The sequence below is a fragment of the Crinia signifera genome, chromosome 8 (genome assembly GCF_055691185.1).
Source record: "Crinia signifera chromosome 8, ASM5569118v1, whole genome shotgun sequence".
NCBI lineage: Eukaryota > Metazoa > Chordata > Amphibia > Anura > Myobatrachidae > Crinia > Crinia signifera.
The window spans coordinates 44,104,303-44,116,602 of record NC_139224.1 but is presented as its reverse complement, the minus strand read 5'-3'; the positions used below and the strand labels follow the sequence as shown (position 1 = coordinate 44,116,602).

Genomic DNA, 12,300 nt, shown 5'->3' with positions numbered 1-12,300 from the left:
ATACAGCATATCTTTACATAATATATTGCAGAGTGCTTGTGTGGGTCACCCGGCGGGGACACTGTAGGAGTCTCGGCTTTCATCTACACAGTGCTCACCAGAAGGCACGCATAGTGTTATTTTTGGCTCAGCAACGCTAGTTAGTGTTCAGTAGAATAAGAACATCCTTTGTGTTTTCTGTACTAAAATTAGCAACGGAGGAGGAACTGGCTAATATTTCATCCCTGGCTATTTTACCAGAGCCCTCGTTCTGGGGAGACAGAGGAGCATGGAACACAAACCGATATACACCAGAGTAATTATTGCGACGCAAGTCATTTTCAGTTTGTACATACACAATCTTAAATTATTATTTATATATTCAATTATAATAGAACAGAAGAACAGGATTCAGATTTTTCCCATTACCACTGTTTCTACCTTTGTCTTATAGTTGCTGACTTTTTGGCTGCCCTCTCCGGGAGAGGGCAGCCAGCTCAGTGAAGCAGGGGGCGGGTCCATCGCCGGGAGGAAAAAAGGGGCAGTTCGGGGGTGGAGTCTCAGACGGGCTGCCCTATTGGGGGCATGCCTAGAGTGATTGCGCCATTTTAGCCCCAACCCCCACCGTGCAATGCTGGTATTTCAAGCATTGCACTGGGGGGGGGGGCAGGCAGAGCTAAAATGCCACGGTGGTGTCATTAAACCCACGGGAGGTGGAGGGCAATGCGGGATGGTTGATCCCCCTTTCCGGGGGGCCGGGAGGGTGACCCGATTTCCGCCATTCCACCCTGGTTTGAGTATTGTGTACGCTGGCACTTTGAGGGTCTTACAGTATTAAACCTGAGTGCTGTATGAGCACAGAGCAATTTAGTGAGGTCTAGAATGGCCACCTTAATTATTTTGTCTGTTTTTATTGTCTAGCAAAATAAGTTTCGGTTTGGAGGCAGATTCTGTCTGCCCCAGTGACTCCCTAATCTGTGCAGGCTCCTCGGGCATCCAGTCATGCCCAGCTTACAGAATAATATACAGTACATGATGAAAACAAGGAAATATCTAACACAGACTGGAGAAATGTGCTTTCCGCATCTATGTTAGCACGGCATACTCTACTGGCTGTGACATTTCCTAAAGGTGGACTGTTTTAGCACATTTTAAACTCGAGAAGACATATACATTTTTTGTGAGGTAATTGAATGAGATGTGCATATATCCTCTATATACAGTACATTTACATGCAACATCGCACGTATTCCTGTGCACCTCAGGTCATGAACCAAACAGGCAATTTTGCAGGAGGCTTTGGGCCTAATTCGGACTTGATTGCATTTTCTCAAAATGGTCAAAACCATGTGCACTGCAGGTGGGGCAAATGTAACATGTTCAGAGAGAGTTAGATTTGGGTGGAGCGTGTTACCCTGCCCTATCTGCTCTATTGAAATGGAACTTGATTCATCTCATTATATTTTCACCCACCAGCCCACCCAAATTGATCAATCTCTTCTGGGAGAAGAAGGCAGCTCTTGTAGTTGGGCAAAAATTACAGCCATGCCCAGAAAGGACAAATGCTCCCATCATCCAACCAGGAGACAGATGACAATTTTAAATATGAATCAGATCCTTTGGAGTCCATAGATTAAATGGAGCAGATAGTCGTCCATAGTCTAGTATGCAGTTAGTGGCTGGACAATGTCTAAGTAATATGATAGTGACTAGGACGGTCGACATACCTTAAGTCAACACAACCTTACGGTCAACATAGCAAGTTCCACAAAAGCATACGGTCAGCATAGGCAAGGTCAACATGACTTTTTTCATGATTTGTTTCCCCACCCAAAAACACCCTTATCCCGCAACTGTATCAGCAACAGCTGTCCTTTAAGACAGCATACAAAGCCCTGATAGGTCTGTGGCCAGCATTGGGGGTGTGGCTAGTTTCAGGTCCATGTAATCCCTTTCCAGACTAGCAGTGGGACAACGCTGAGAAATTACTGTGCCATTTCTATTCACTATATGTACAATAATTATTTTCAGCACAAGTAATAATACATCCAGAGATATAATCGCTGCATCTGCAGGCCAAGCTCCCTGTTGGCAAATACTTGTCCATAGCAGGTGCAATGCAAACACATGAGAACACCAGCCCCTTCAGCTTTGAAAAACAAACAACAAAGGAACATGAAGAGAACAATACACACCTGCCGTGTAAATGTCAAAATAAGTGGGTTTATTGGCAATGTTGCCGGTTGGTTCCAGGCCGGGCCCTTTAGCTGTCACTTTACTGGCGTCTCCCTGAGCCTTCTCAACGTTCACTTCAAATGGACTCTTTGAAATGTGCTGACCAGCAAACAGCACAGTCACCTATAAAACAGAACATAAAGCACAAGGAGTTTAGGCAGCGCACACAAGCTTGGATTAACTAGCAACAGTTTCATGCGCAGGGCTCAGGAGTGTGAAGAGATTGATACAGCCATAAAACAGGGGCGGGCTGTGGCCTGCCTTAGCATGCTACGTTCATTTACCAAACCAGAGAAGCTCTTTTAGCAACACCAGATTTTCATTTCTTTCAAGACTTGTCTGGGACCATAACAAGCTTTGTCTTAAGGTGCCCACACACTAGAAAGATCTGCGATCATAAGATGTGCGCATAAATTAGCCTAATTAAATTAAACAGGAGATAATCTTCCATCTTCCAATTATTACCAGATATAGTCCTGATTTATTATGCACCACAAAAAGGTATATGGAACCCAGGGGTAGGGTACTTGTGGATTATCACGGCTCCCATCGCATGCCATATATAGTGGCATGCGATGGAATGCGATTGGATGCGATTTTTGCCGTTTTTACAAAATCACATGCGATCGCATCGCATGCGATTTGATCGCATGCGGTTTTTTTAACAGAAAAGCATCCAAATGCATTGAAATTAGTATCAAACATGTTCAATGGCCCCCAAATGTCATTTTTGAGGCTGTACCACCCCCACAATCGCGAACCCGAAGTGCGGCGAGCGCAGCGAGCCTGCGAGGGTCGGCGGTACGCATCCTACGACCTTTTCATACCCCCACTATCCACGTCAGCATGGAGTTGAAAATAGAAAGTGTGGCGAGCGCAGCGAGCCCCGCGAGGGGACGCGGACACCTGTGAAGCCCGCGAGGGGACGCGGATACCTGCGTCCCCTCGCAGGGCTCGCTGCGCTCGCCACGCTTTCTATTCTCAACTACACGCCGACGTGGATAGTGGGGGTATGAAAAGGTCGGAGGACGCGTACCGCCGCCCCTCGCGGGTTCGGGTTCGCGTTGATAATAGGGGTGGTACAGGCTCAAAAATGACATTTGGGGGCCATTGAACATGTTTGCTACTAATTTCAATGCATTTGGATGCTTTTCTGTTAAAAATCGCATGCAATGCGATTTTTTCCCGTGCGATGGCCATCGTGGGAGCCGTGATACTACACAAGTATCGATGTATGAAGCAGTGATAAGGGAGGAGAAATGATAAAGTGCATGGTACTTTATCACCGGCCAATCAGCTTCTGACTTTTAAGTTAGAGGCTGGGTTTAAAAAAGCACAGTTAGGGAGCGGATTGGCCGCTGATAAAGTAGCAGGCACTTTATCACTTCTCCTCCCTTCATACATCTACCCCCAGTCTCAGACATACGAACGTAAAACTAACAATACATAAAACTAAAAGAATGTGCGGAATATTGAGGTCATGGCTTCATTGATCACAATGGATGGGTTAAGCAATTAACTTTGGTTTGTGGGTTTTCCATTGACGTAATAATGTACCACTAAGTTACAAAAGATAAAGAGTAAATGTAAATCTACAAAAGCAGCACGGATGGTGTAATGGTTAGCATTACTGCCTCACAGCGCTGATTCACACCTTGGCCCTACTTTTGCAGAGTTTGTATATTCTCCCCGTACTTGTGTGGGTTTCCTCCGGGTACTCTGGTTTCCTCCCACAATCTCAAAATATACCGGTACGTTAAGTGGTTCCCAACAAGATTAACCCTAGAATGTCTGTGTGTGCGTGTACATGTGTTAGGGAATATAGATTGTAAGCTCCACGGGTTGGGATCATTTGGTCTACAGCATGTTCGTCGAAAAGCATTAGGTCGACACCGTTAGGTCGACATGGGTCTAGGTCGACACAAGCATTAGGTCGACAGTCAAAAGATCGACATGAAGTTTTTCACTGTGTTTTGACCCGAATGTCAACATGGACACAGTTTCCAGTGCACCGCATACCCTCGAAAAGCTTTGGGCCCTAGTGGAGGGTGGGGCATGAAATACTGCCTGTCGGCACATGGCGGTTAAAAAACCCAGCAAAAAAACCCATGTCGACTTTTTGACAATGTCGACCTAACGACCTATCGAAATAAACCCATGTTGACCTAGAACCATGTTGACCTATCCACATGTCGACCTAACGGTGTCGACCCAATGCTTGTTGACCAGCATACTGTAGACCCAATGACCGTATCCCAGGCCACATGTTCTTTGTAAAGCGCTGCAGAATATGTGTGCGCCATATAAAATAACTGGTAGTAATAATAATAATTAAAAAATTTGGTTGAAAAGTATTCCACGGTTTGCGGTTGGTTACATCTGCAGACTGTGCTACCTCCCAATCCAATGCTATTTCAGGAGTGTGAGACACAGAATATTGCTTTTATTTAGTCAAAACTTTGGAGAATGAGGAATGCAGTCACATTTCTCAACAATCAACGCTAAATCCAGACACTTGAAAATTCACAGTTACAGTACAGACAAGACGGGCCGTTAATCCTTTACATGCTGACAGGGACATTTAACAAGGAATTACTGACATTAGTACAGGATAACGGCTGCTCCGTATTTCTCATTACGTGCCAGGATGTATGCCGTCTGTCTCCAAGAAGTGAAGGATGTTTTTCTAGAGGCATTTGTATTCTATTTGTTTACTGTATAAACATTATTGTGTAGCTAAGGATGTCAGGCATATGAGTGCGGTATTATGCACAGACAACACTTCAAAATACACAAATTGTGCCCTTAAGTTATAGGAAGGAATAAGCAAGATGCCGAGTACAGCTGAAGGGAGATTTCAGTATCTGCGGATGTCACACAACACACATATATCACCCGAAAGCTTCTCTTACTTCTACAACCACGCAATGAAAACAGATGTTTACATGTGTAGGAATTACGCTGCAAGGAAACCAATGAATCACACGTTAGACGATACTGTACTTTGACAAAAATAGTTTTGTATCCTTAACTTTGTCAAATATCACATTTCCTGTTTTGAAATTAAAAGTTTATCAAATCATTTTGAAGAGAATGTATTGTTTCACCAGATCACATTTATTATCAGGTTGATCACTTGGCTGTTTTGACCAACTGTAATCTCATCTAACAAAGGGCTATATATATATATTTTATACGCTATATGGACAAAAGTATTCAGACGCCTGACTATTACACAGACGGACTGTAAGGACTTTGTGTTTAAATACATATATATCAATATGTAGTTGATCCCACTTTTGCAGCAGAATGCGGTCATTAGGTCAATGGTCAAAAGGTCAACCTTTAAAAAGAAAAAGGGTCGACATGGGAAAAAGGTCCCACGTGGAAAAATATGTTGACCTTTTTCAAGTGTCAACCTTTTGACTGTCGACTAATAGTAGTCAACGTTTTGACTGTCGACCTAATGAACCACACCCTTTGCATCTATAACAGCTTCCACTCTTCTTGGAAGACTTTCCACAAGATTTTGGAGTGTTTCTGTGGGGATTTGTACCCATTTATTATATAGAACATTTATATGGGCGTATTAATTACAGCGGCGCGTTTCATGGGCATATTAATTACGGCTGTGTGTCTCATGGGCATATCATTTATTGCTGAGCGTCTTCTAGATCTATAGATTTGCAGCATTACCACATGGAATGGGCGGTATATAATGAAGTCATTGCACTGAACAAGGTTACTTATACAGAACTCCTGTACCCTACACAGCTCTACGTCGGATGGCATGCAGATTGCTCCGTGTAGTGTAACATAAGTGGGAAGTACTGTATGATGCAGCATGTGGTCTGCCCCTCCCCCCCATCACATTGTATAATGTTACCTTGTGGATCCCGGTCACTTTCGGTACATACTCCACAGAGAATGTCTTGTTCTTGTCGTTGTTGGGTGTGACCGTGGCCTTGATAATGACAGAAAAGCCATTAGTGATAAGCAAGTAACAGCCATATTGTAAATACTAAGCATAGTCCGAATAACTCTTAGTACTGGATATAGAGCAGAACATGAATATAGTCATGTTAGACAGTCACTTTTTACATAGCTACAGCATCAGGATCATGAACATGGAGAACTGGTGTGGATGGAAAGGTCTACAGAGGTGGTTCCCAAACCTTTTTTGAATCACAGCACCTCTAGGCCAAAAGATTCTTATTGGGAAATTCAACATAAAATAATATTAAGTTATGTAAATAGTGTTTATAAGTCATCCTTGGGTTTAGTTATGTGATGAGGGACAGAATTCGGTACTTGTTTCCTAGCACAGCACCCACGATTCCATCGTACGACAACTTATTGCATCGCATTGCATGCAATATTGCGGCATGCGATGTGATTTTTAATTGTACAAGCACACAGATGGGTGCTTGCAATGTGATTCCATAGTGTCACCCCCAGTGTCAACGCCACCCGCACTATCAACGCCAACCCGAAGCGTGGAGAGCACAGCGAGCCCCGCGAGGGGCGGCGGTACGCGCCCTCCGACCTTTTCATACCCCCACTACCCACGTCGGCGTGGAGTTGATTTTATATAGTGTGGCGAGCGCAGCGAGCCACCGAGCCCGACGCGTGGCGAGTGCAGTAAGCCCCACGAGGGGACGCGTAATAAGAGCCCAAAGTGTGGCGAGCGCAGCGAGCCCCGCGAGAAGACATGGATTACTTTACATGTATTTCGCGTCCCCTCGCCACGCTTCGGGCTCGGTGGCTTGCTGCGCTTGCCACACTATCTAAAATCAACTCCACGCCGACGTGGATAGTAGGGGTATGAAAATGTCGGAGGACGTGTACCGCCGCCGCTCGCCACGCTTCGGTATGGCGTGGATACTGGGGGTTACATCTCATTGTAACCACCCATCACATGTCATGGCATTTGCTGGCATGCGATCCTATGCGATATTTCATTGTACATATATATATATATATATATATTAGTGTGTTTGGGCCTTGACTTTATACCAAGAGTTTGCTTTCCGATAATAGCAGCAGATTCCAGAAGTGCCAACACTCAGTAAGAAACAACAGAGTACTATACAAATGTTCAGCTATGAGACTGATTGATGACTGCGATTCTAACGGTCTCTTAAAGTGAAAACAGTACCAGGGTTCTTCCTACAATTATAACTGCACTGTTTTTCAACACCCACAGAGATGTCAATGGAAGGGTCACATATCTCGCTTTTTCAGAATCCTAGCAACACCACGATACCATAGAGTGCTGATCTCATGCACTGGATGCAGTACAAATGTCCGTCTGCCTTGTTGGTATGACAGCCAACTTATATTACAAAACCCCACATCAGAAATTGGGCAGGAGGATACAAATAGGAAATCTGGTCAAATTAAACCAAGCGGAGCTTCCCCCACCTTGTCATCAAGTGATACCCAGCGCCCACTTCTTACCCATTAGAGTAGAGCAGAGCAACATGTGTGGCACCAAATTGTAGCATCAGAGCTTAGCGCCGTACTCCTAACCTAATACCTACATGGCCATCAGCTTCACAGAAAGGAAGCGGTTGACTTCTGTCCACCATGTCAGGTGCACCAGCATATTAAGGGTACGTGAGGATGACAATGTAAACACTGAATGCTACTTAATCAGCGAGGTTAACCTCCTAAAATACCGGTGCCAAACTAGGTTCCCATACCGGTAAGTGCTGGTACCGGCCAAGTCGGACCCTGATTAGTCCTAAAGCCTTGCACAACTTGGTGGAACTAAGAGTGTCACATTATACGAAGAAAAACAATTCATTCATTCAGACACTTTTCCACTAATACATGTGTAAGTGAGCACACGCTCCTAGATTACACATAATGGTCAATATTCCTCTGTAAACAAAGAACACAGACCTCTTCTCGGATTCCTTCAGGGTCCTCCACAAAGACCAGAACCTCTCCTTGTCCAGCACTGATGGTCTCCACAGTGAACGGTGCTGGTCTTTTCACCATGTTCCCAGTTGGGTCCACACCTGAAAAAACATATTACAGACCTATAACTTTTGTAATGGTACAAATCACTGGCGTGCATTACTTGTTGCCTAAACACACACCACGATACGAGATGAGAAGCAGGTACAACAATTATAATCCTAGACTCAATTAGAAACGGTAGTTACCTCAATTTTAGACAAGATGATCATCAACAACTATGCTTGTTCGAATCGGGGAACCAGCTCTGTAGATTAGTCATTTATAGGCATAAGATTTCTTGTTTTAAGCCTTTTTTTGCAACATAATCTTCTTACATTCTAAGCTAAGTGGAGGTATTATGTAGGGTGTGGCTGCCATGCTGCCAGTTTAAACACAACAAGTGTCTTTATTATCACCCCTAGTGACTAATCAGAATTCTGTGAGAAGATCTGGAAAACATGGCTTGTAGGGAAAAGGAGAAACTTTGCTAAGAGTAAAATGGGTCAGAATGAGTCACACAAGTAATGGGATTGCTTTAAATGAAATGGGCAATAAAGCTTAAACATATATTGTGGGGGGGGGGGCATAAAAAAAATATATGTTTCATGTTTATTAAAGGGGACCCGTCAATTTCCTGATTTTCTGGAAGAACTGCTTAGTGTCTACCTTCCCCGTTTGGCATAGAGTCACTAGAGATTCAACATGACCCAGACACCAGGAAAACTAATCGTGCACAGTAAGTAGATTGTGGAAGCAGTTTTTAATGACCTAATCTGCACATTCAAATTCAAAAGAGAGGTTGGGCACCATGTCCTATAACTAGTTCTCCACTGCTAATGTTTTCTTTATGTCATTATTATTAGATTATCCTCCTCATTTAAATATATAATGTATTATATAAGACGGCACTCTCCCTGCCCCTCAGAGATTAAGTGCTATACCGCACACACATATATTTTAGTCTCCATTGCATCAGCAACCAATTTACCTACCAACATGGTTCTGGACTTGTACCCAGTTGCATTCGCAACAGAGCATTTATACTCAGCGGATCTGGGAAAAATGCTAAGGAGGCAACAGCTGTTATTTGTACATTGATGCCCCTGGTAGCGTCACTGCCAGTTGCTTCTTCACAAGGACATACCAAGGACAAGGACATGCCATCGGGTCCTGTCTGAACTAAGCCATCGGAGCTTTTATAACTGCGGCGACACAGTCAAAGCCAAAAGACACGCCCCTTAAACAGTCACAACACTTCAGACTTTGATTAGACACCCCCACAAATGCCAATTTAAACTGTGTCTAAATGCGTACTGCTAGACCAATGGAAAGCATGTGTGATGGAACTGATCAACATCAACTGCAGAAGCATCGGCATTGCAACAGTTTGCGTCACCTCTAAATAAGTCCGGGCTGAACAAGTTTGGGGGAGGTTTATGTCATGGCAGGGAGACCCTGTGCTGGTAGAACCCCCAAATCCGACGCGGGCAATCCACCTGGCATCAACGGCTACTTTCAGTTTGCAAATGAAGCCTGATGCATGATAAATAACCAGATTTTACAGTTGGAAATGCTGCTGATTACGTCTGTTTTTTATTAATGTAAAATGAATCTAAACACAGACCTTTAGTAAACATATTACCTCATAATTATTTTCTCCAGATTGTAAGCAATTATGAGCAGGGCCGTCTCTGCAGTTTAATGTCTGCACCTTGTCTGTTCTCACTCTATAAATGTATTTACAAACAAGCTACAGAACGACGCTGAGCAATACCATAATAATGAAATGGTTCTCTCACTATGGTATATTAAGAGCAGGTTCACTAATGACATGTCACTCTGTTTTCTCACCACGCCTTCTGGAGAACACAACTTTCACCTCAGGATTAGGGAGATTCCGAACATGACTCTAAGATGATCATTTGAGCACTTACACAACACTAAAGTAATACTATAACTACTACACGTAAATGCATTCTGCAAGGCTGTGTGAATGGCTGAAGAGGTGTCATTCTCGTTTTTAAACCATTTAAAAAATATATATTTTTGGATTTAAAACAAGGACTGGAATAATGGATTGGTGTGTAACATCAGAAAATCTATTGTAATAACAGTGTACTGTATGGACAGACTAACAGGGACTACTACAGAGAGCCTTAGGGTGGTATTCAATACCGGGCAAATTTTTCGCCAGGCTAAAAAAAAAAAAAACACGTAAATTTTCCCCCTTTTTTGGAAAAATTTGATTTGCCCTATTCAGTCCCAGTGCTGATTTCTTCACGAAGATTGGAGATCTATTTAACATGGGATGTTGCTACAGTATGAGCAACCCATTTTAGTAATTTTCCCCGTGTAGATCTATCATCCGGAACCGAAGAAAGTGGTAGAAATAAACAAATGTGTATTTGCTGGTCAAACAAGAAATGTAATACTTCATGTAGGCAGGGTTCCATATACCACAGACTGTGTTTGATGGCGATGGCACACTTTTACTGGATGCCATAGGCAGGGCCGGTGCTAGGCACCAGGGCGCGGGCGGCAGGCATAGAGTAACTCCACGGGGGGGGGGGGGGGGGGGGGGGGGGGGGGCAGTGTGACATGTCTTGCTCCATGGGGGGGGGGGGCTCTCCATGGGGTGGCAGCGGCGGTGGCGGAAGATGTGTCGCTCCATGGGGAGGGAGTTGGTGGAGGGGAGAGCAGAGAGGCTGTGGACCCTCAACTTCACCTTCATCCGTGGCCTGCTCCCAAGTGGCCGCAATCCAGTGGCTGGCGCCCTAGGCAAATGCCTAAGGCTGCCTAGTGGTGGCGCCGGCCCTGGCCATAGGTAGCGAGAGTGAAGTTCTTACCTCGGCCGTAAGCCCTGGCTTTTTTAGGGTTCAGCTTGGGCTTCAGAGGCGCTCCAGGCTTCAGCTTCGCTTTCGGGAACTGAGACAGGTAGGTCATGACAGAGTGTTCATCTACTCCGGGGTGAATGATCTCCTCTGGGGCGATCACCTGAAAACACAAAAGTCTATTTTATTGAAAGGATGCTTATTCCTTACTCACTCATTTGGTAAAAGCAGTACACACCAGCCGCAGCCAACACTTACCAGATATGAGATCACACGTGTGTTTTCTCCAGACATGTACATGCTACTTTGAATAAGCTTTGTATTCACATGGTATGCCTGCAGCATTCACTATGTACGCGTGTAGCAAGTGCCCGCAGGTCAGCCAGCCACCATCTCTATTACATCATGTGATCACACTGGGGGAGATTCTCTAAGAATCTCCGCCCCCTTCGCATTTATAATTATCGCACATGTTGTAACATATGCGATAATTAAGGCAAAGGACAGCTCTTGCGTTAAGAGCTGTCCTTTGCGGTGAGAGTCGCCGGGTCCCGGCGGCTCCCCCCTCCCTCACACACCCGGCGCTGCTGCTGCTGCGCCGGGCTCTCCTCCTCCCTGCATCCGGAAGAGGATCAGTGCAGGGAGGAGGTCACAGGTCCAGGCAGCACAGCTCTGTGCTGCCCGGACACAGGTGAGGGGGCGATGCGGGGCGGCGGGGGGTCGGCGCAGGGCGGCGGAGGGTTGCGGTAGAAGCCCATTGGCTTCTATGGGGCATCGCTAGATTTTTCTGGCGATGCCCCCCGCCGCAGCATCCCAAAATGTGGTAAAAACCCTGATAACGGGGTTTTTACCGCATTTTTCGCTTACAGAATCTCCCCCAATGACTGTTACGTAAACTAATCCATCAGATTCGGCCAATTGAGAACAATACTAACTAAAGTAAATGCTTCATAGGTTTTTCTATATACACTATACAGAATAATAAATTTACAGTGCCTGAGTTAATACTGTTAATACTGTTTTTGAAACCATAAAATACAACCCTCTTTAAGGACCTTTACACAAGGTATGACCTGCAACAATGAAGCAGCAAGGTGCTGGTGGGCTGCACATGACATCACAGAGGCCGCACCTATCCCCAGGACCACCTACTGCCCATCACTGCGTCAAAATAATTACTCTGGGGAAGATTTAACAACCAGTGATATTCTTGTTATCATTCATTATGAATTTTAAATGGTGCCCCAGCCAATCAGCTCCTGTCATTTTTGGTGGATGGCTGGATCGG

General features: G+C 44.7%; 1 protein-coding gene across 4 annotated transcripts in view; it reads right to left on the bottom strand.

Annotated features, from left to right (window-relative positions):
* Positions 1-12,300, bottom strand: part of FLNB (filamin B) — a 223,960-nt gene that overhangs the window by 109,406 nt on the left and 102,254 nt on the right. For all 4 annotated transcript variants that reach the window (XM_083156251.1, XM_083156253.1, XM_083156252.1 and 1 more), the window contains exons 4-7: positions 11,028-11,175; positions 8,122-8,240; positions 6,101-6,178; positions 2,175-2,337 (exon numbers count right to left, since the gene is read on the bottom strand). In XM_083156251.1, coding sequence (XP_083012377.1) covers positions 2,175-2,337; positions 6,101-6,178; positions 8,122-8,240; positions 11,028-11,175 — 508 coding nt within the window. The remainder of the gene's footprint in view (positions 1-2,174; positions 2,338-6,100; positions 6,179-8,121; positions 8,241-11,027; positions 11,176-12,300) is intronic.